The 21,933-nt window shown below is 54.2% G+C and overlaps 10 protein-coding genes across 10 annotated transcripts; 6 read left to right on the top strand and 4 right to left on the bottom strand.

Annotated features, from left to right (window-relative positions):
* Positions 1–1,345: 1,345 nt before the first annotated feature.
* On the top strand, positions 1,346–1,985 carry PG997_007418 (uncharacterized protein; the record flags this gene model as incomplete). The annotated part of the gene is made up of 4 exons (XM_066811733.1): positions 1,346–1,370; positions 1,438–1,458; positions 1,542–1,850; positions 1,903–1,985. The coding sequence occupies 4 exons, from the start codon at positions 1,346–1,348 to the stop codon at positions 1,983–1,985; spliced, it is 438 nt and encodes a 145-aa protein (XP_066667075.1).
* A 1,167-nt stretch (positions 1,986–3,152) lies between these two features.
* On the top strand, positions 3,153–4,177 carry PG997_007417 (uncharacterized protein; the record flags this gene model as incomplete). Its single annotated transcript, XM_066811732.1, has 2 exons — positions 3,153–3,623; positions 3,677–4,177. 2 exons carry the CDS (start codon positions 3,153–3,155, stop codon positions 4,175–4,177), a joined length of 972 nt encoding a protein of 323 aa, XP_066667074.1.
* Positions 4,178–4,651: 474 nt separating this feature from the next.
* PG997_007416 (uncharacterized protein) lies at positions 4,652–5,726 on the top strand (the record flags this gene model as incomplete). The annotated part of the gene is made up of 3 exons (XM_066811731.1): positions 4,652–4,989; positions 5,089–5,299; positions 5,379–5,726. The coding sequence occupies 3 exons, from the start codon at positions 4,652–4,654 to the stop codon at positions 5,724–5,726; spliced, it is 897 nt and encodes a 298-aa protein (XP_066667073.1).
* A 1,340-nt stretch (positions 5,727–7,066) lies between these two features.
* On the top strand, positions 7,067–8,288 carry PG997_007415 (uncharacterized protein; the record flags this gene model as incomplete). Its single annotated transcript, XM_066811730.1, has 3 exons — positions 7,067–7,222; positions 7,260–7,343; positions 7,455–8,288. The coding sequence occupies 3 exons, from the start codon at positions 7,067–7,069 to the stop codon at positions 8,286–8,288; spliced, it is 1,074 nt and encodes a 357-aa protein (XP_066667072.1).
* Positions 8,289–8,834: 546 nt separating this feature from the next.
* Positions 8,835–10,326, bottom strand: PG997_007414 (DASH complex subunit ask1 domain-containing protein; the record flags this gene model as incomplete). Its single annotated transcript, XM_066811729.1, has 3 exons — positions 8,835–8,938; positions 9,007–10,072; positions 10,135–10,326. 3 exons carry the CDS (start codon positions 10,324–10,326, stop codon positions 8,835–8,837), a joined length of 1,362 nt encoding a protein of 453 aa, XP_066667071.1.
* A 1,526-nt stretch (positions 10,327–11,852) lies between these two features.
* Positions 11,853–12,827, top strand: PG997_007413 (alpha/beta-hydrolase; the record flags this gene model as incomplete). The annotated part of the gene is made up of 2 exons (XM_066811728.1): positions 11,853–11,977; positions 12,038–12,827. The coding sequence occupies 2 exons, from the start codon at positions 11,853–11,855 to the stop codon at positions 12,825–12,827; spliced, it is 915 nt and encodes a 304-aa protein (XP_066667070.1).
* An 818-nt stretch (positions 12,828–13,645) lies between these two features.
* PG997_007412 (uncharacterized protein) lies at positions 13,646–14,419 on the bottom strand (the record flags this gene model as incomplete). Its single annotated transcript, XM_066811727.1, has 1 exon — positions 13,646–14,419. One exon carries the CDS (start codon positions 14,417–14,419, stop codon positions 13,646–13,648), a length of 774 nt encoding a protein of 257 aa, XP_066667069.1.
* Positions 14,420–14,471: 52 nt separating this feature from the next.
* Positions 14,472–16,429, bottom strand: PG997_007411 (uncharacterized protein; the record flags this gene model as incomplete). The annotated part of the gene is made up of 2 exons (XM_066811726.1): positions 14,472–16,050; positions 16,104–16,429. 2 exons carry the CDS (start codon positions 16,427–16,429, stop codon positions 14,472–14,474), a joined length of 1,905 nt encoding a protein of 634 aa, XP_066667068.1.
* A 560-nt stretch (positions 16,430–16,989) lies between these two features.
* PG997_007410 (CT20 family protein) lies at positions 16,990–18,089 on the top strand (the record flags this gene model as incomplete). The annotated part of the gene is made up of 2 exons (XM_066811725.1): positions 16,990–17,224; positions 17,284–18,089. 2 exons carry the CDS (start codon positions 16,990–16,992, stop codon positions 18,087–18,089), a joined length of 1,041 nt encoding a protein of 346 aa, XP_066667067.1.
* An 820-nt stretch (positions 18,090–18,909) lies between these two features.
* Positions 18,910–21,922, bottom strand: PG997_007409 (Kelch repeat-containing protein; the record flags this gene model as incomplete). Its single annotated transcript, XM_066811724.1, has 6 exons — positions 18,910–19,396; positions 19,435–19,735; positions 19,791–20,818; positions 20,894–21,554; positions 21,613–21,708; positions 21,796–21,922. 6 exons carry the CDS (start codon positions 21,920–21,922, stop codon positions 18,910–18,912), a joined length of 2,700 nt encoding a protein of 899 aa, XP_066667066.1.
* Positions 21,923–21,933: the final 11 nt, after the last annotated feature.

Genomic DNA, 21,933 nt, shown 5'->3' with positions numbered 1-21,933 from the left:
GATGTCGATGCATTCCTATCTGATCAATTGATTGAATGCCCACTTACATTGATACATGCGCTTCCTCACTTTTTAGTTCCGAGATGCCGCATTGCATGCGAGGTACGTACCCAGAAAGAATACGAATACGATACCCCACCCGATCACGCAAGTTCGCGCTGGTAATTGGACGGACGTCGCGCTCCAAAGTATGCGCGATGCAAAGGCGCGATGAATTCAAGGAATGCCCAATTGCCCTATGAAACAAAGCATCGTGTGCACTTGACCACCACCTGGCACCCGGGGCGCCGGGGGCTTCGTACTCCCCGAGAAACAAAACCCAAACCAGTCCCGTTCAGCGACGGAAACCATGACCAAACCAAACCCTCGGAGCGTGCGATTGTACCTGGCTAAAATCGCGGTCGGCACTGACTCGATGGGCACATGAACACATGTCACCTGAGTCGGGTGTTCACTAGACCTTGTCACCTTGCTGCTTGCAGCTCAGGCCTCGGAGCTAGAAGGCACTCGCCGTTCTTCTAGCGGATGGCAATACCGTGGCTAGATATAGTAGTACAGTATTACGTAGTGCGGTCAACGGAACATCTCCGTCCTTCGTCCTTAGACAGTGTGTACATGTGACTAGCAGATATGTCTGAGGAAAGGCTGGGTTGCGAGCCGCGGTAGTCGCGCCAGAGTAACCGTCTTTTCTTTTCCGTCGCACGCCTGGAGTTACGACAGCCCCAGGTCGGACTCGCATCGCTGGTGTTGATATATGGGATGAACGAACGTGTGTAATCAGACTTCCAGGGACGCGAACAGCCGGCAATGCCCCGGAGAGGAAATGGCCGGAGCGCGGGTGGTGGCGATTGCTGCCCCGACCCCTACATCGTTCCCGCACGGCAAACGAAAACTCCCCGGGTGTGACCCAGACAGGCGACCAAAGGAACGGGCGCTTTGATGCAAAACAAAACAACCTCATGACGACTTGTTTCCGCTGTCAGATAAAGTAAGGCCCCGTCACGTTTCGAGGTTCGGGTGAGACAACCCAACAGTCAACCTCGTCCGGTAAATATGCACGTGCAGGTCGGTTTGTGTCGCGGCAGAATCGCGTCGCATCATGCCAGGACGATCGGAAGATAAATCCCAAGCCGGCAGGTGATGATTTGTTTGGGTCGATAATTCCATGGGAAAAGGGGATGTCTTTTTGATACACTTTCATCAGCCAGGAGCGCAAGCAACTCACTGCGACACAGTTCTCAAATCAGACATATGGGGGCAGCGAGCCACTGAGGGGTGACCCTTTCATTTTACTGATATTTATATCCGTCGCCGTCTTAATCTGTTCAAGCAGGTGGAGGATAAAATGGAAAACGGAAACAAATACGGAGGTATGCTAACGCCGGTAATCTGGCAGGTCCATATAATCCCATATAATACAAAATGAACTGCATACAGTTCTGGCCAACAACGTCGCAGGTAATGCATGCAAGATGCAAATCCGCTACCACCTCACTTATGCAGCCTTTGCCGTCCTCGTTGCGGGCTGCGCAGACCAACAGTTGGCGCCCCGGTATACGGTCCATGGCGGATAGCCGCAACAGGTCGCACCGCTCCCGGGGCCCGGCGTGTGGCAGGGAAAGGGGTCGAGACAATTGTCGTGGCCCCCGCACGGGGCTCCCGGGCAGCCCCAGTTGCCGGTCGCGCAGCACGTCGTCGACGTCGGCGAGTGCGTCTCCGTGTAGCAGAGATTTGGCGAAAGGCATTCCGAGTCGGCGGTGCACCTCTGGCCGGGCGCGAAGGCCATCACTGGCTTGCCTTGGTTGTCGGTTGCGATAGTGACATGTCTGCTGCCGCCCGTGAACGCACTGGTAGGCGTACTGCTGAACGACGTGGGAAGAGGACTGGCTGGGGTGGCCGTAGGAACTCCAGCTGGCGTGTCGGATGTTATGCTCGATGATATTATGCTTGAAGATGTAGTCGACGTTGGGTCTGATGGAGACTAATTGTTTTTCATCAGAGATTTGTTAGAGCCAGGTTTTGCTATCACAAGTGGAACAGCGTGAAAGGGCCGGAACTATAGTTACCTGCGATGAACGGACGAGAGGCAGCGCGATGGCTACTGCCATTCCGGCAACAATAAGAATAACCCCAAGCACGGTATACCACGTCTGTTTCCTCTGGCATCGCCGCTTCTCTTCCTGATTCGGAGCTTCGTAGGCCCGGATGTAAGATTTGCGCCCATGGGAGAGGTGGTAAATGTTGGTGATCGTGTCCCCGATCCTCATTTGCGCGTGTGCCGCCAGCTGGTTCCCGTCCACATGATTGCGTCCGGCAGGCTCTGACGACATGGCCTGCTGTTCCTCCTTGGATCGTTGATATGCCTGCAAGCAGAATCCGGTGTGGTATCAAGTCAAAAAGACAGCGAGCGCAACATACTCTAACTCCCAAGCAATAAAGAAAGGCAACCGTACGGTGAGCATTGGAAAGCCTTCAACCGAATGCCCCAAGCTCATTCCCCAAGAGTCTCCCAAAATATATACATCATAACGGTTTCGCGGATGCTGGCTGGGCAATGGGATTCAGCCCCTATTGGACCCCAATCAAATTAGAAGTCTGCATATAGCCCCCTTGATGGCTGGCTGGTATTTATAGATTGCATGATATTCGGTCGCCGTGTAGCCTGACTGTATGGAACGGTAAGTATGAGTATCACTGGCATACTATTTCTTATACTAGATATAATAGCTATCCTATGATGGATGGACAGATCGGGAATAACTTGATCATTCATGGAAACTGTTATGCCAAAAACAACGTTCTCGGCGTCAAGGGGATATCCCCTGGCTCGCGTAAGCAAGTTGCATGAAGGATGCTGCCATGTAGGTACTGCCACTCCCGCCGCTCTCATAATCTTCTTTGTGCGAGCTGAGGCCTTGCGTAGGGGCAATCCGGTTTCTGTAAATACGAGCTTAAAGCCTTGCCTCAACGAGGCATCTTTAATACTCGTCCATTTCCCTAACAGCTGAACACACCGCGCCTGTCACTCACATCGGTATGTAATCCCGTGGCTGCACCGCTAAACCTACGTCTTTCGGACCCCAACTCATGTGACACGTCACCCAACGAACTGTGATAGAGGCTTTTCACAGGCAAAAGGACAGTCGCCGACAATGGACGGTATCTCGGCGGCCGCCAGCGTCGGGCAGCTCGTGCATTACGGAGGAGCGGTGACAATGACGCTGATCCGGCTCATCAGGGACATACACCGCGGCCCGGTGATATACAAAAGCGAGGAGACCAACGTTCGTTACTTGTTGCGGCTGGTCCGTAGGATCTCGACGGAGGAAGACTGCCACACCCACGAGTTCCGAGAGCTCTTTGCCAGACTCGACACCGTAGCGCACAAGATCCTTAAGCTGCTCCAGGGCACTTCTTCGTTATTGTTACGCAAGATCATATCCGCCATAACGAGACATCGCGCGCTCTCGGGGGCCTTCCGGGAATTGTATGCCACGCGCGAACTGCTTCACTTCCACATATCTTGTACCCTCAGCCAGGATGTGAGAGCATGCCTCGAGGCGAGGACGATACATCCATATAAGCATCTCGATCAAAGCAGCGTGGAAAGCTACACAAGTCTGGTAAGACCACCAGCACTTCCACGTAATTATATAGAAACTGACATGTCGCGTAGTATACCGAGCGGTGGAGTCCTGGGAGTAGACATAACAATTTACCAGGTCAGCGGCTCACAGGCACCACCCTTAGGTCAAACCAGCAAATATCCCGACCACGGTTCGAAATTGTTGGCAATAAGATCGGATACAACACACTCATTGATATTGGCAACGACACGGTGCTCGAAAACCACAACCGAGGCACAGCATCAAGTGAAGGTCCAATTGTATTCAAAGACAATGTGGCTCGGGATTATGCGACACTGAAAGTGGGCAATGTTACCAGGCGCGACTTCAGCGATATCCTGACCGCGCACCGAAACGCTCCCTTGAAGGTTACACAGTCACGGCCTCCGCTTCTTAGCTCCCGTCAGACGCCGGATGGCCGCGCTGAAGATGACGATGTACGGCAATTGGCAAATGTCCCCTCGTCTGCAGCGGAGGCACCGGTCCCTGGCCAGTTGGCCGGCTTCGTCGCAGAGCTACCCTGCTCACACCAGAGGGGATTTCCTGATTGATGGACTACTGCTGCGGGAGTTGGTCGCTGATACGAGTGGGAGCTGCGAATACCGTCAGCTAAGAAGCAACCGCTAGGAAAAGGGGTAAACAGCCATGGAAAGAAGCTTGGCAGTCCGGTGTTAGCCACACTGAGGAATTCGACGTGGCAAAATGAAAAGTATAGAGGAAAAGTATCCCCCTGACGACGACAAATCTGCCCTTGGCATAAAGTAACCTAAGATACAAGTGTTAAGTAATAGACGGAGAACAACGAAGACATAGGTTGTTGAGGCTGTCCTCTTTACACGGTGATCATTTGTGAACTGCCGAATCTCTGAGTGCGGGGTTGACTCCCAAGTTGTACGATGCGGAAGTGCTCTTCCACATGACTGCCCAGCATGATTTGCGTATCCTACGCCCTTAGATCCAGATGTACACATGCCCAAAAGCCTTGGAAACTCAAGGATGAATGGAAACATCAACAATAAGCCATGATGCCCGACAGCCCAGTCATAAATGCGCCGCTGCAAAGTGCAGAAGAAAACTCCCTTGACGGACACGACGTCGCGACCATACTGAACTACTACCGCGAGCCCGATGACGGATCCGCGCCGACTCCAGTGGTGGTCAGTCCAGGCAAGGTGACCAACGTGAGGCCTGCCGTAGAAGTTCCGGTGATGATACAAGACATTTCTGGAAGAGAGAGCTCGTATACTCTCGAGTCCCATGGGTTCCAGCTGTACCGCCACGAAAGCTCCGAGAAGCATTTCCTGAACGAGGATACGATCAGGACTGGGTATTTTGCCGAGACGGAACAAATGCTGAAGGACCTGTAGGTTTACGGATCGACAATCATCTTGATTGAGACCGGCAACAGAAAGGGGCCGGTGACAGATACTGAGCTGACACCAATGCTTTGATAATGATTTAGGACTGGGGCGTCATTGGTTAGAATCTTCGATCACAAAGTTCGGCGAGGCCCGTCCCATTGGCACCAACTTGGTGAGAATAATACGCTGTCGCGTGGCCCGCTACACCGCGTCCACGTAGACCAGTCGTACCACGGCGCCGAACTTGTCCTGCAGCGACACTTCCCCGATGAAGCCGATGGATTGAAAGCGAAGCGGTGGCAAATCGTCAATGTAGGCAAAAGACTCCTTTCGATCCATATCAGAAGAAAGAAACCGACGAACCTTGAGTGACCTACTAACACTCTATCAGGTCTGGCGTCCTATCAAGACCGTCCACCAAAACCCATTGGCCGTAGTCGACGCCCGCTCGGTATCCGACAACGACCTAGTCGCTGCGGATGTGCACTATGTGTCGTCCGGACACCGCGCCGAGACATGGGCAGTCAAGCCGAGCAGCAGTCACCGCTGGTACTACAAGTACGCACAGCGGCCGGACGAGGTGACGCTGATCAAGTGTTTCGACTCCGACTCCGCCAACGAGGCCCGGCGGACGCCGCACTCTGCCTTTGAGGATCCTGCGTTTGTCGATGATGACACCGATGACGCAAACAAGAGCGGAAGGGAGAGTATCGAAGTCAGGGCTTTGGTGTTGTATTGATGGCACCCTGCAAATTTGAGCAATGGAGAACCTTTTTTAGTGAACGCTGCCTGGATGTAGACGAATTTAGTTCATGCAGGAGGTACAGAAAACACGGGATCCCGTATTTTGGTGGAGCAATTGCGATACGATGAGCTTCCGAGATTCCTAAGATCAGCTAGTTTGGGATAAAGGCGAATTCTCAGGGGCAGACAACAGAACCTCAGCAAAACGTCCTTTGGCCACCAGCATGACTCAACCATGTTTTCTCGTACCTCGGACAGCAGCAGCAACGGGATAAGAGGACGCCATACCGAGAAGTGGCTCCATCGTTGCGAGACATCAACCTCAACGGGAGAATCAGAAGCGTTCGTACTTGCAAACGGCCAAAATGATTAGACTTCACCCTCGCGTGTCGGGGATTAAAACATCGGTGTCGAAACAGCTGTGGACGGCGGCACCAAGCCGAAACATTCACCATGTCCAGAGACACGATTTACCGTAGAGCCCAGTGTTTTGAGCAAACGGATGCCCGGATCAGGCTGCAGATGGGAAGAAATATTGGCTACATATATTGGCTGCTCTTCCCGGGACCGCCTCCCCCACCATGATGAATAAGATTCTGCAGGAAGCCGTCTGACATCAATCTCAAAAAGCTGATATTCAATTTTCCCCTTGCCATCGGGAGCGTATCTGCGGGGCCCCCGCGAGTCGTCCCCGTTTGCTGCAGAAAGGGGCTGGATTCTGGGGGAACGAGCTCCTGCATACATCATGATAACTAACCCCGTCCCTCCCCGTTTGCACAGCGGGTTCCGTTGAACACCAGTGACGGGTAACAACTTTAATTTTCCAAAACCAGAAGGTTGATATCAGATGTATGCATGTAAGTGCAAGTCACGACCCAATAGAGAATCGTGCCATGGGTACTGCTCAGGAACTTGAAACTTTTGTTTGAATCCGCCAATGCAAGCCACCGTCTTGACTTTCCCAACGTGAAGCAAAGTGCTTGCATACACGCAACTTTGTTTTCTCGAAGGGCTGGGGTTATCGTGTTGTTCCTGGATCCAGGCTACGTATCAATCTCGGACTGCATTTGAGGGACGGGTGTTGCTTCATACGACAAACACTACGCCAGCAACAATGCTCGAGCTTCTGGCCACACGATGAATCAAAATCTCGTTTCTACCTGGTTCAGTCTTTTGGCATATTCGTCCTTCCTCTTTACTGCCTTTTCACTGTCTGCTCTGGTCTACCGTGGAAACAAATACGCACCAGTTACTTGTTTCCTTACAGGCAAGACGAGATTGATTCTTCACTCATTTCTACCCAATCGTATCTGAGGTCCCTCAGAGGAGGTGACCATGGTCAATGTGACAGGTCAAGGCCAAGATGAAGCCGCAAGACTCGCCCGCAGCCGGGCCAGAATGCCGCGGATAAACCTAGAATACCAGCTGCCTGTCACCAAAGCCACACTAGCCCCTGCCCTAAAGGTTGGCAATCACCCATCTGCATCCTCGGTATGATGATATACACCCGCTGACAATATGCCAATAGGTGACCAAGAAACGGCGTACCCGAAAGGCCGTGAAGAAACCGATCAACCCCCCTAAATGCTGGTGGTATGAACTGCCACTCGAGGTATGTGTCACTTATTATTCTCCTCTTGCCCGCTCACACCACCCCATGGCCAGAACGGGCCGCCTTTCCGCGTAACTAACATCGAACCCTTGGAAAAGCTGCGGTACAAAGTCTACGAAGAAGCCTGCTTCCAAGGCACCCACATCGCCATCGACAGCGACCCCTCGCGGCACTGGGAAGCCCCCTTCACCGTCTCACACCCGGACGGCGCCCGCGCCTTCGCCAGCCTGCTGCGGACCTGCAAGAGCATCTACTACGACCTGCGGAGCCACCCGCTCATCTACAAGCACAAGCACTTCGAGTTCGACGAGCCGGTCGTGCTGCACAGCTTCTTCGCGCGCGCCCCTGCCCCGCTGGGCCCTCGAGCACGTCACCCACGTCGACCTCGAGCCCCGCCGCGTCACCGTCCGGTGCCCCGGCCGCGCCTACAGCACGACCTCGGCCTTCCAGGTCCTCGTCGGCGCCGACGACGTCCCCGCCACCGCGCCGGACCCGGACCTCGTCGTCGCGGCGCTGCCCCAGGTCCTGCCCCGGCTCCAGCAGCTGCGCGTCATCTTCTCGTGGCACACGGACGCCGAGCTCGGCGTCGTGCCCGTGGCCAAGCACGTTATCCGCGAGCTCATCGCCATCTCGGACCTGCGGGACCGGGTGCCGGGTAAGCACCACCACCACAATGACCCTTCCATGGTCCCTAAGCGAGACGACTTCACGTTTGGGTTCGTGGTGGCCGTCAAGTTCGAGTCGTGGAGGGGCCCGAGCGATCCGCAGAACAAGGGGAAGGAAGTCTACCACAAGTGGTGCGTTCACTGCTTCATCAACGAGTACCGCAGCAAGGACGGGCCCATCAAGAAGTACGGGGGCAAGCTGCGGAACATGTTGAAGGGGGTTGAGTGGTGTGTGAGCACGGAAAACCACAGGGCTTTCCGGAGGGAGAAGCTGGAATGAGCATGGACACAAATTCAAGAGATTCAGGGATTTCGTCATCGTCAGATTAGAGTTGAGGTGAATGGCGATGAGTGTATACCGTTGGATCTGGCAAAACAGCTTCAGGGGTAGATGGAGTCCGAGACCAATCCTTGGGTCTGGGGCGGCAACAAATACCGTGCCCGCGGACTGTTACTAGGATGCATCGCTCATCCCAGATGCGCCATCGTTGAGCAGCGCCTCCCTGACAAGCAGCGTCCGCCAATGGACCAGCCCATGAAGCCAGGAAGAGAGGCAGAACGAGGAAATTGGTACATGGACAGATTGATATGCGGAGTGTGTTTGAAAGTTTGAATATTTTTGCATCGTTCATGTATCGTTCACCTCAGGGATGTAATGTGTAATGCCGATCCGCCATCGTCAGCGAATCTTCAATTGGGTATCTTATTTCTCTCTATCAGTGACCTGAATGGAAGTCATGGTTCTCGTAATATCGGTAGCCTCCAAGGACCGGGCGCCGCGTTGGCCAATCCCGCGACTAAAAGGTATCGTCCAGAATATCGTGGTTCATCTGAACCATAGTCGGACTGTGCTCGGGGTCGAGCCGTACTCAGGGGCAGCTCCGGCAGTTAAAAGGATATCTTCGACAATCCGCTTGCTTGCCTCGCGTGCTAAAGACGTACATATTAGCATGAAAGCTCCTTATGTGATGCGACTCAATGATTTCTGATCAACTTACCAGGTGTTTGCATCAGTTTGCTCGGGGGCAGGGCGAATTGGATCGTCTTGGGCGGGCTCATGCCGCCGAACATGCCGTCCTCATCGTCATCGCTGTCCCACGTGATCTCATCCGGCTCGTACTTGCCCTTGCCCTTGCCCTTGCCGCTGCTCTGGCGCTCGGCGAACACATCTCGCTTCTTAGCCGGGGTCTGCACGCTGACGCCGGGCGTCCGCGGCCCCTCGGTACTGGGCCTCCCGGCAGCGGGCCGGCCTCGCTGACCCTTGAGCGGCGACATGGCACTATACAAGTTGGTCCGCAGGGTCGGGGCCGCCATCTCGGGCGAGCTCTGGGGACTGTCCTGCCAGAGCGCGCGGCGGGTCCGGTCCGTCTCGGGAACGGCGGCGCCAGCACCAGCACCTCGGTTTGGCGACAGGCCGCGCCCACCGCCCTTGTGCGGCGTGGCTTGGATCCGGTAATTCTTGTCCAGCAGGCGGTGCAGGAGCGGGTCCTTGTTCTTGTCCTTGTTGGCGGTGCCGAACAGATTCGTGCGCATGCCGCCCTGCATGGGCGTGGGCGCCTCGAGGAGCGAGGACGAGTGGGGCGTCATGGACATATCGGGCAGGCGGTCCTGCTGGAGCTGCTGCGTCGTCTCGTCCGGATCGTCGGCGAAAAGGTCGCTTCCGGCGGTATGGTCGTCCAGCCCCTCGCCCTCCTCGCCCTTCATCTCGCGGCGGAGGTTCTCGTACGGGGACCCGAAGTTGGCGAACTGCATCTCCTGGCCGCGCAGGGACTTGGTTGCGGGCGGGCGCGGGGTGCTACCCTCGAGCGTGCCGTCGTCCAGCAACGAGTCCTCGATCTCGCGGTGGTGGGATTGATGGTGTTGCCGCTGCTCGTGGTAGGTCGACTGATCGTCGGCTACGACGGATTGACTGGTCGGGTCGGCATAGCCGCCGTCGTCCGTTGTGGTTGTTGTATCGCCTAGGCGCGTCGTCTCGTCGGCGGCAGTCGTGTCGCCCTCGTTGGCGAGCTCTTCGTAGCCGGAGAGGGAGACATTGGCCGAGGCTTCGAAGAATTGCTTCCAGAACTAGAGAGTAAAGGTGCCAATTAGTCATTGTACATCACTCTAAGAGCTGCGCGACCTTTTACCTTTGAAGCTTCCCAGACATTCTTGGAGTGCTCGCCGTACTGCTCGACCAAGGGCAGGATGCTGGAGGTGACGATGCGGTGTGCTTTGCTGAAGTTGTGGTCGATTTCCTGCAGGGTCAGGGTGATGGACTGCTCGAGCTTCTCGAGCTCTTCAGTCAATGTCAGGTTCCTCGAAGGGCCCGGGAGAGACATGGCGGCTTGTGTGTTGTCGAGCCAGACTATGGGCGAATTTGGGAGCGAGATCTGGACGGATCGATCTTGAGAGTGACTTCTTGGGTTTACTGTATTGATTCTTGGTGGGGTTCGGGGTTCTTAGAACGATGGGGCGCGCGCTGGTCAGTCAGTCAATTGCACGCGATGCGGGGTTGCCAAGTCACCAAGTCAATAAAGAATAAAGTGTTTTACACGTCCATGTCAACAGTATTCAGGGGCGGTAAATATTTCGATGGCTTCAGGAGTATCAATGCCCATTGCTCAATGCATCAAATCACACAGATTTTGGCTGAGATCAACCAGCAGACGTCAATCGAGAGGGTATGGCCCGGGGAGCATCTGTTAGTATTTAAATCGAGGCCACTGATCTACCACATCCTCTGATTCCAGCCTCAAATCAATCATCTGCCCTCCGACCATCTCTTTATCTTCCTTGGCAGGGCAATCACTCGGATTCTTGGAGAACAGATGCTTTTTCTCAGGGAGCACCTGTCATGAGCAGTCATCCTCGTGGAGCGATTGCAGCCTCACTTGTGATGGATTCAAGGTACTGCCTAGCTTCTCTTCTATAGCCAATCTCAGCATTCTGCCCGTCCGAAACTCGCGTCATATCCCGGTAACTTGATTGTCTAACGAACATTTCTTACACGGCCATTTGGAGAGGACTGTCAAGCGATGCAAGGAGTTCCTAGTAACTAGTGACTCGGACTTCCCATTGTAGAACATGTGCAGAAAGAAGTTCTAAAATCGGAATACGTAGGCCACAGCTGCAGCACGCTGATTCCGAGTGGAAACGCTGTGCTTCGCCAGATTCTTGCTTGTTTTGATTTCACTTATATCATCCATATTTGGAGTGAATGTCCATATTGCAGACTGACTGTCTACGAGTCTCTAGGCACATTGAACGAATCAGTCAAAATAGGGGGCTGAATAGCAGTTATCAGCAGGAAACAGCACAGCGAACTCTTCCTCTGCCATCCACAACACTTGTCATTCAACAACAGTGAACTGGGACCCAGGGACCATGTCAGCATGCGGGTTAGCTTTCTTGTAACATCTGTCAGATAAGACATGCTTCTTGATTTGGTAAGCCGCTGGCTTTCCAGGGTAAATACGCCCCTTGCCTCGACTTTGGCGAATGACCCGTCACTACTTACATACGTACGTACGTACTTACCTTACCTCTGCCATACTTTTTAAAAAAACACCCCTACAATCGTACGTAGACATCCGTCGGCTTCTAATCGAAAGCCGCCGCCAATCCATTTCTGAATCCCGCGGCGGCCAAGACTGCCCGAAGTTGATCCTCACCCTGCTCACCCATTCGTTCGATCGTGCAACGGCTTTCTTTCCTACAACGCCTCACCCTCACATAATGGCGCTTCACAATCCCATCGCCCCGTACGACATTGATCCCCTTCCTCTCCGCAGCAGAGGCCGATGGGCTCGCGTACCCGCCCAACCCCCTCCCAGGTGCTCGCGATGTGAGTACCTTCTACGGCACCATGCGAGTCTACGAATGGGGGCCGGCGGATGGGGACAAAGTCTTGTTTGTCCACGGCGACGCCACCCCTTGCTTGGTATTTTCCAAGATCGCCCAAGGACTGGTCGACGCCGGATACCGTGTCATGTTGATTGGTGAGTAGCCTGCAAAATGATTCTACAGTCCACCAACTAACACCGTCACTAGATCTTTGGGGACGAGGATACAGCGATACGCCGCTCCATTGCCGGCACGACGTTCGTCTTTGGCCACTCAGATACTGTTGGCCGTCGGGTCATCGCCGCTCTCTTGGATGGGAAACGGCAATCTCTTCTCCATCGTCGCCTTCTCCCTGGGCGGTCCCATCTCGCTGGCGTTTGCTGGTACCTTCCCCCTATCCGTTCGATCACTGGTGCTTCTCGGCCCGGCAGGCCTCATTCGCACCTTGCCAGATGGATACGAAGACCATATCATCCACAATCCCGAGCTTGCCCCATCAGACGAAGCTCTCCGTGAGAAAGTCCGGCAGATCCTGGGAGTGGCCGTGTCCGGTCCAGCTTTGAAAATGCAGGCGGACCAGAGACAGGAGGTCCCACCACCAGCAGGACCTGCTAGGGTGGAGAAGACCTTCGACATGGGAGCTGTCCTCCAGTGGCAGTTTGATCATCATCAAGGCCATGTCCATTCATTCCAAAGCACGGCCCGGTATGGATCGCTCCAAAAGGGGGAGCATATATGGAAAAAGGTTTGCGACATCATCTCCGCCCGAACACGACCCGACGCCCCTCTACATGGGTCCAAGCTGCTCGTCTTCTTTGGACAGGACGATGATGTTGTGGTTGGAAAAGAGACGAGCGAGGAGATCTCGCACCTGCTACCACCCGACCATTTGCAGGTTGAATACCTACCAGGGGGACATGGTTTCCCGTATCCGAACAGTGAAAGCATTACTCGGACGATTCTTTCCTTCTGGGGTTCTAGGTCTTCTTTGTTGTAGATGAGTCATTTGAAGCTATATCTGTCGTTATGCTCAAGCTCGAATGGACTACACCACGGCTTAATCGGTTATTTGCTCCGTTTCCAGTCACTTGCCTCTACTGGTATGAGTCGGTGAAAAGAGGAAAAGAACCCACCTCCAATCCTAGTCTAGAGCTACCTAGAACCCAATTTCAACCCTAAACAGAGCCATTGGATCCCTGGGATTGCAGTGATCACTGTGTCTACCCTGATAACCATGAGCTAGCTAAGGAGAGCTACATGTGATGAAGGAACGGCGAGCATATTAAAAGGAAAACACGACTTTCATATGCAACTAACTAATGGTAGCCCCAGCTTGAACGATAAACCCCGTAGTCAATCCGTATCATTTATCGGGGACTCTTCTGAATCAAAGCCTCACTGCTCAGTTCTATCTGGTGTGGTAGCCAAGCTAGCGTTATTTACTAACAAAAATCCAGGAGTGATTACTACGTGCAACTTCTGTGGGTGTAACCAGGTTGTCATCAAGGCAAACCTAGAGAAATACTCGGCGCAATCGACCTGTGACGCGCTCCTAGCGATGGATATCTTGAGCAGCAGCTGATGGAGCTTGCTCGCGGCACTGGGGGCGGCCCGAAAGACTTCTTTGGGCGCTCCTATGCATAACGCGGTGGTTTGTCAATTCGTACGGGTGAAGTTGAAAGCAACGAGCAGATGCCAGTTGGATGGATTTGATCTTGTTCCATTCGGGTATCATTGATGCGCCTATCTAGAGAAACCTCATGTTCTTGACTCCTCCGTAGTAACCTGACATCTCCAGCTGCAGTAGCAACTGATCTATGGTGCTTTCCTCTTGGGTGTGCCCCTTTCCCTCGTCACTCGTTGCCTCGTTCTTCGTCGGTTTGGTGTTTGGCCCCCTCCCTTCTCGCTCATGCCCCGGCAGACCGTAATAAATACATCGACCTTTTTCTTAAAGGCGTTATATAGCTGGACCTCCGTAGGCTCGTCGGCTCGCTGTTGCGTCTTGCCCAAAGCCCGCAGGTGGGCGCGCTTGGCAAAGGTTAAGATGAGAGCGAATATATCCTCGAGCAGTTTGAGGATCGGCTGCTGGCGTTTTCGCAACAAGAGCGTATGCATTATCTCGTCGAGGACTTCCTCGTGGTGCTCGCGCAGCTCTTCAGGACTAATGATGCGGCCTGCGTTGCGATCACTGAGGTTCGACTCTACTTGATTCAACCATTCTTCGAACGACTTCCAGCGGAGATTGATACCGGTATCGAAGAAGTACGCCACGACACTCGCCACAAAGTGCTGAGCTTCGATGCGAAAGCGGAGGGATGCGTTGCTCATACCAGATCGTTGTAAAGTTCGCAGGTTTGTGTCGCGAAATAGTTCGCTCGTGATGTAAAGCAGCCGCAAAACCCGCAAGAGCAGTTTGAATATCCTGTCGTACTTGAGCAAGATGACAGGCGTGAAGACAGGAGCCAATGGAGCTGGAGGTTTGTAGGAAAGCCGGAGAAAATCTAGTGCCTCAAGGGAGTCTGGGTTCATGCACTTTTCAATTTCTTCGTCCGAGAGATCGCGAACCCCGAAACTCAGATCTCCCGGCATTTCGTGGCCTTCTCTTGCCAATGGCCCGTGTTTCGGACGGGACCAGTAGCTTTCAGACAAGAGGCCCATCAGGGCCAGACGCAATTCCGAACTTGCGGGTGGCCAGTTGTCCCGGCCCCCCAAGACGAAGGCCCATCACGCCCCCGTTCCGAGCAATGCCCGCCTGTCGTTCGGCCGTCTCCAGCTCGGGATCAAAAAGCGCATGGGATAGGCGACTGCAGAAGAGCCCATTCCCAAGCAGGTGGAATTCCTTTTGTAGACTGATGTGCTCTCGGAGATTGTGTGACGTGAACAGGAGACTCATGTACTCCCTATTCACCAGTCGTGCCTGTGCCTCCACTAGTGGACCGAATGACAGCAGAGGTAAGAGCGACCAGTGTGGTGACAGAGCAACCCCTGACCCCTCTGGAAGACGCACTGTGTCGAACAGATGTTCATGGAGAAGTTTGGACAGATGATCTATCTCGCTCGTGGGCTGGAAGGGCATACTCATCTGCTTCATTGAAGCCAAGAGACGGTGTTCGAGTTGCAATTCTTCCTCGCCGAAGAACTGTAACTCGTAGGCCGAATCAGAAGCAGGTCGAGCAGGGATATCGCCTTGCCCACCAAAGCGAATGACGCCTACGAGGCTGGTCTCATACGCATGCACATCCTCCTGTAGTGCCTCTATAGATTTCCAGTCATAATGCCATTGTAGCTCTGGAACCTTTATGGAGTGGACAGGCTCTGGAGAGCAAAGTGGATGTCCCGGGTGGTGTGTCCGCAGGAGTCTCAGCGTTCTCCCGGTCTCAAACAGTTTGCGCCCAACTTCTGGGGGAACGAAAGCCGGCATACGGTCATCGTCAAGGACGTAGTCGGAAGCCTCGTTCACCTGACCAAAGTCGTCCACGAATGGTACATTGTCGACTTTGACAAAGCTTTTCCTAGGGCCATTCTTGGTCATAGGGTTGCTACCCTCAGGTTTGATGCCAATCCACTTTTGCGCAAAATCAGCCCAGGGCTCTGTGACTCTGCTTAGAATTTCTCGCATGATCTCACCCAGGAGGTCATCGCCATATTCCAGTGCTTGCGTCTCTTCAAACAGCCTGGACAGCAAGTGTTCGTCTTTCCTCGTCTTGTTCAGTCTGGACACGAGCGATTTGAAGTATGTCAAGAGACTATGCACCGGATGAACCAGTGACTGAAGTTGTAATAAGGACTTGATGTTCCTGGCATGGATTCCCAACTTGGCTTGGATAGCCAGCAACAGGCCATCTATGGCTTTGGCCAGTGCTACTCTGGCTGGCGAAGGATGGGTCCTGAAGGTGATTTGGACAAACATGGAAAAGTACCGCGATATGTTGGCGCATTGCAAGCACTGTTCTTGGAGGCCTTCGAGAACTTGGACAGAATACCCAGAGACCCGGATTTTGTCAAGGTCCGGGATGAATGAGGACTTCTGCTCGTCCCAGCTGAAGAAGATGGACGCCCTTCCGAGAGCAAGGGCTAGCAGTGAAGCTGCATAAGGATTGGTCTCAACGAGATTGCAAGAGCTGTTGTTAATCTGCAATGGATCCTTGGTCGTCCGCAGTGCGGCATCGTAGGTGGCAGGCCCGGCTTCTGAGAGGAAAAGGGGCTCCAAGGGGGTATTTCTGCTGGGGCGAAGCCATCCCATGTTTTGAATTCCGGGCGTTGTAATGAAAACTCTCTCGTTTCTACCCAGGCGTCGCTGAAGAAATCGACATTGGATAGGCTGTCTTTCTCATAGTCCTCCTCTATGAGTGCGTCGGGGTTGCTTGGCTCCCGGCGACTGAAATCGGGCAAACCCTCCAGAGCAGAGGGAATGCTGAAGAACTCATCCGACTTGAAATGGACGGGCTCCAGGCCTTCGCGCGCCCAGTCTGGAAGTGCTTCTGACTGAACGCGGGATGCGAAGAACTCGCTCTCGGGGTTGTGAGAGAGGTCTACCCAGTGTGATGCCTTCCAGAAGTCCGGGATTGCGAAAACGTCGGCTGCATCCTCGTCCGGCATATTGACGAGATATTGTGCATATGTTGTGGATTTGTTTTCATTTTTCTCATCGCTGATGAAACTTCACATTTTGTTGATACATCGCATCGTCAGGCAGTCTTCAATTTGAATGATCTATGAGCCCAAGGCTTCTACGATATGTTAAAGTGCGACGCGACTGGACGTGGTTCGTGGTTTCCCCCACGGGCCCACTAGCCATTAGCGCCAGCAGCTGCAGCAGGCCTGTCTGTTGCTTCTCAAGCTTCTGTAAGTAGGTAGCTGTAAGTACAAGGCAGCGATAAGATAAAAGATCGGCAGGGACGACCTTGAGGGAAGCTCTCCGGCTGGAGCTCCATTTGCGAAGCTTCGAGTTTATTTACTTACACAGACATACAACCCTTCTGACATCCATCCTACACTTTTTGGCACCAATACAGATATACAAAGCATTGGAAGCCCCCCAGAAACCGCTCTATTTTGATAGCAAACATTCAATACACTCTTTTGCCGTCACGTCCCCGAGAATACTCAATTGTCGCATCGCAATCCAGAACAAGCAAGACGGAAAGGTTGTGATCGCAATGCCTCCCAAGCGCAAAGGCCGGGCCAGCCTGGCCAGCAATTCGACTCCCAAGACGCCGACCCCTTTGCCCGACGACAGTGCTATGGATGTCGATACACCACATGATGCGGATACACCGAGAGCGGCAGATACGCCCGTCGCGAACCAGCCCAGCCAGCCCATGCCCCGCGATGCATGGACTGACGACCAGGTGGCTTCCTTGCTGAAAGCAATTATTCGTTGGAAACCAACTGGTCAGTCGCCACAGTTGAACCCTTCATACCACGATCTGCTGCTTACTCCCTGTCTGTAGGAATGCACAAACATTTCAGAGTAATCGCTATTTCCGAGATGCTACGCAATCATGGCATCAAACCCGAGGTCCACCCGCATACGCGCATTCCCGGCATATGGGCCAAGCTGGGGCAGCTGTACAACCTTGCGGCTATTGACGAGCGAGATAACAGCTACGCTTTCAACGAAGACGACCCGAAAGAGCCGTGGAAAAACTACAAGGACTTCGATCTACCCGCAGAGCTCCAGGAGCCCATGTTCGCGCGCCGCCTGAGGGCCCCCAGCGAAGCGCCCTCATCACCGCCCCAATTCGACTTCGAGGAGGCGCTCAAAGGCGGCGCCACTTCAGCTTCGGGCGCCCGAGATAAGAAGCGGAAACGGAGAGCTACGGACGCCGAATCCAGCGCCGCCGGCAGCGGCATCAAGACTCGCTCTAGTACGGTCGAAGACACCGAAGATGACACCCCTTTGCCCAGTAGTCCTGTGACAAAGAGTGCTCGAGGTGCCCGTAGCCAGCGGAGGTCTGCCCGCCATGCCAAGGCCGATAGCACCGAGCCCGAGGCCAATGACGAGAGCGAGGGAGAGGAGCAAGAAGACCACGAAGACGACGAGGACGACGAGGAAGAAGACGACGAGGAAGACGAGAATGGCGACGAGGAAGAGCAAGAAGAGAGCGGGGCTGAAGAGGCTGCTACTCCCGCTTCCTCTGTGACCAGATCCACGAGAGGAGGTGCAAGGGGCAGAGGAGCCTCAAAGGCAAAAGCCACATCGACACGCGGTGCTAGGAGAGGTCGCGGCCGTGGACGAGGACGTGGTCGCGGTTGAGAGAAGAAAGAACTTCGAAACACTTTCGTGATTACACAAACGAAGATGATATGCTTTTGCGGTATCGCATATTGCCGGAGTTGAAACACTCTTACACAACTGGTTTTCTGTCAAACTAGATTGCGAGCAGGTGCTGGCATAGAATGCATTGCTGGTGTTCACTCCTTTAGAAGCCTTCCATAGCCCATGGACCTCTAAGTAGGTACGCTCTAGACGATGTATCTACAGTACCCTTTCGGGTGAGGACGTAAAACGTCGCGGACTGTAGTACTGGGACGTTGGGGCATTCAGGAAGACTGTAACATGGCGAATGACGACCTGGAATGGTTGCAGCTCTTTCGCGATGATTTGCATTGATACAGCAAGCTGTGGTGGGTATCATCATCTAGTAGGAAGTTTGACCCATATCAAATACCCAACGGAACTCTTCCTCAGCTCACTCATGTGTGTTGGTTGTTGCACAATACTTCAATATCATTTGATGCATTGCCATAAAGACTGACTAGATATTTGCTGCTCTGCCTTGCCTTGCCTGCCCCCCGCGCCCGTTGTCCGTTGAATTCTATATACGCCTTTCCCCGTTCCCATTCCCCATTTCCCTTTTTCGATTCGTTTTTCCAAAGAATGAAGGGTGGTTTGGTTGTTCCTCGTCATTATTAGATCTACATTTTATCATAAATGACTCTCTGATAACGGAACGGACATGGGGAAAACACAGACACACACTCTGCCCTCCCTGAAAAATTCCAACGCCATGGTATCTTCGCTTCGCTTTCGTTTATTCAAATCCCGACTTCTTCCTCTTACCTGCCCTGTATCATCACCGCTGTTGTTGCCTATCCCGATCATTAGCGGCCCTCTCCCCTAAATCATCCGCGCTCTCGTGGAAATAGCTCCTCCTAAGCTGGTTCGCCGATTGCGGCGGCTGTGTTGGTGGCGGCGGTGATGGCGATGGTACTGCGCCCCCAGCCACCGTGCCCGCGAGCGTCGGGGCCGCGGGTGTCAGGTTCCGACCTCCCTGGTTGGGGACTACGCTGAGGTAGTCAGTGGCGTGCTGCTCGTCCGTGCTGGGCGGGCTCACGGGTAGCGGCGGCGAGGGCGAGGGCATCACGCTCCCCATGGTCATGGTGCCGCCGCCGCCCCCTGGGCCTAGCGGACTCAGCACCGGGTCCGGTGACGGCGCATTCGACCGCGTGCCCTGGTGGGCGGCGTCGCCGGCGTTGGAGCCGACCCCGATGGAGCTCACGCTCGCGTCACTCGTGTTGCGCAGGTGCGCGGCGTCGCCCCGCGATAGGTTCGAGACCTCGCTAGTTATTCGCCCCCGGGAAGGGGCCGCGGGGAAGACGGTGGTGGCCTGCTAGGCCCGTTCTGTTGAGAGCCAGCGGCGGCTGCAGCTGCCGCGCCGCTGCCGCCCGGGCCGCCTAGCGCTGGCGAGTCGGGCCGTCCTGAACTGACGGAGCCGACGCCGCGGTGGGCGGAGTTAGACGATATGCTACCGTGGTCTTGAGATACGGTATAGTGGGAGAGGGATGAAGGGTTGGTGGGTGTTGAGGTCGAGTGCGGCGCGCGGCCAAAGTGGGTGTGCTTGTTGATGACTTCTACCGGCGTCAAACCGGTGTCGCTAAGTTCGAGGGCGGGCGACGTATCTAATTCGGATTAATTAGCCATCTGGACAAAGAGCCTTCGAAGGACATTACTTACCCATCAACTCGACGAGTGGTGTATCGGGCATTTCGTGATGCACCATGGCCATCTCGGGCCGCAGGTGCGACTGCGCATGCGCTTGTGTGTAGGCCATCTGCGAGTGTGGCGGCATCGCTCCATTACGGCTTTCGATGTCGTCCAAGTTCGGGTTATCATCCGAGGTCGTGACGGTCGGCGCCTTGCCGCCGTTGCTGTCCTGACCCCGAATCCAGGACAGAATCCGGTTGCCATTCTCGTCCGTCTCTCTCGCGCTCATGTTGTTCGAGTTGCGTAGGAGCTTGCGGCGTCGGTACAGCATCACGAGCACCACGACGGCAGTGATGAAGACAAGACCCAGGACCACCCCGAGGACGGGAGCCACCCACGAGGGCAAACCGTTATTGTTGTCAAAGTTGGGTCTCGTGCCATTGCCGTAGTGATCCGGCGTGTATGGGTAGTAGTGCGTCAGTTTGGACGTCGGGTATTTAGTCTCGAAGACCTTCTGTAACCCCTGGTCTGACCATCCACTGGGGGTCGGTACAGTCATGGTCGCAGAGCCTTTAAAGTCGCCACCGATCATGAGGTGGATCATCTCAGGAACCCCGTAGTCGTGGTAGCTCGCCGGGTCGTACGAGTTCATCCACTTCCCCTCCGTGAGGTTGAAGAGCTGTATCATCTGGTTATCCTTGAGGCAAGGGACGGTGTTCCCGCCCTTTAGAGAGGGATAGCCACCGATCACCATCATCTGATCAGGGTAGGGTGTGACGCATTTGTGAGCGGTGCGCGCATGGTCGGTCTTTCCGGATGCGATCTTCATCCACATGAAGGATGGAAGGGAGAGAATCCAGACGTCGTCGTTGAAATCGGAATCCTCATGTAGACCGTCGTAACCTCCGTAATAATAGATGTTGTAACTCGAATAGTCTTGGGCAACGGCCACGACAGCGCAGCCCCGGGCGAGCTGGCCAGGGCCAGCAATAGTAGGTTGCTTGTACCACTTATCATTCGCTATATCGTAAATGTCGATGTCTGACATGAATGAAGGGCTCTCAGCTTTCTGTAATATGGTCAGCTCTATGCAAATTCGCCTAAGAGTATGTAGTATTCCTTGCGACTTACACTTTGCGCCTCGTTCAGCGATGACGCCTTTCCATTGCTGTAGTCCGGGTAGGTGGCACCGCCCAGTGCCACGAGGATACCCCTGGGCACCAACAGGCACCCATAGGAGCTCAGGGCTCGCTCGTCCTTTGATGGCATCCGGCAAGGTTTTCTTGGTCCAACTTTCGTCGTACTGTGTTGTCATGTCCAGCGTTATCAGCGTGTCCGATACGTTGACAGGATTCAGCGAGTTGTTCAAGCGCGGAACGTAGATAGGTCCGGCGGACGGCGAGCGCATGCCGCCAAAGTACCAAGCTTTGTTTTCCGACGGGCTGTTGGCAGCTCCGCCAAAGGTAACGTAGCGTGTCATGCCATCGGGCAGTGTCTTCCTATCGAAACCGGGCTTGAAGCCTGGCTTGTCTGATCCGTACGGACTGAATCGATTCACAATAACCTCATTCGCCGGCGGATCTGAGTTGGCAGCTGATTTGGTAGTCAGACCTCCGTATAGAAAGAATTCATTGTCATTTGCCAGCATGGCACCGTCGAGATAGTTTGGAGCGAAACTGTTGGCCGCAGTACCACCGCCGGTAAGTGATATTTGCTCAAAGAGGGAACTAACGTTCTGGCTAACGTTGAAGGGCCGGCTGAAATTTAAGGTATATATTATACCAAGGGGGTTGCCTATCAGCGTTGTCAGTTATTGAGATGATCTTTGGAACAGAGACTTCGCGAGGCTTACCGTCCAGCATCGGGAGACCATATGACCCGTCGTTCATGCCGGCAAACCAGAATAAGTTGCCTCCATCCATATAGACCGTATCCTTGATAGAAGCAACTAGACACAAACGCGACACGTCAGTCAAACACGCCGACTTGTCCGGAGATAGCGGGAAGCGAGGATGTAGTATAGTCGTGTACTTACCCCGAGGAGCCTGCCACTGGCAAATGGTGGCATTGACTTGACCGGGAACCCATCCTGATGCTTGCGCATCCACAATCAAAGCAAGGTTGGCACCGACAGCCAACCACGCTATAGATAACCAGGACATCTTGACAGTTG

Source organism: Apiospora hydei (genome assembly GCF_038363865.1).
Source record: "Apiospora hydei strain CBS 114990 chromosome Unknown utg000006l_segment0_segment0, whole genome shotgun sequence".
Classification (NCBI taxonomy): domain Eukaryota; kingdom Fungi; phylum Ascomycota; class Sordariomycetes; order Amphisphaeriales; family Apiosporaceae; genus Apiospora; species Apiospora hydei.
This window is presented reverse-complemented; position numbering and strand designations above follow the sequence as displayed.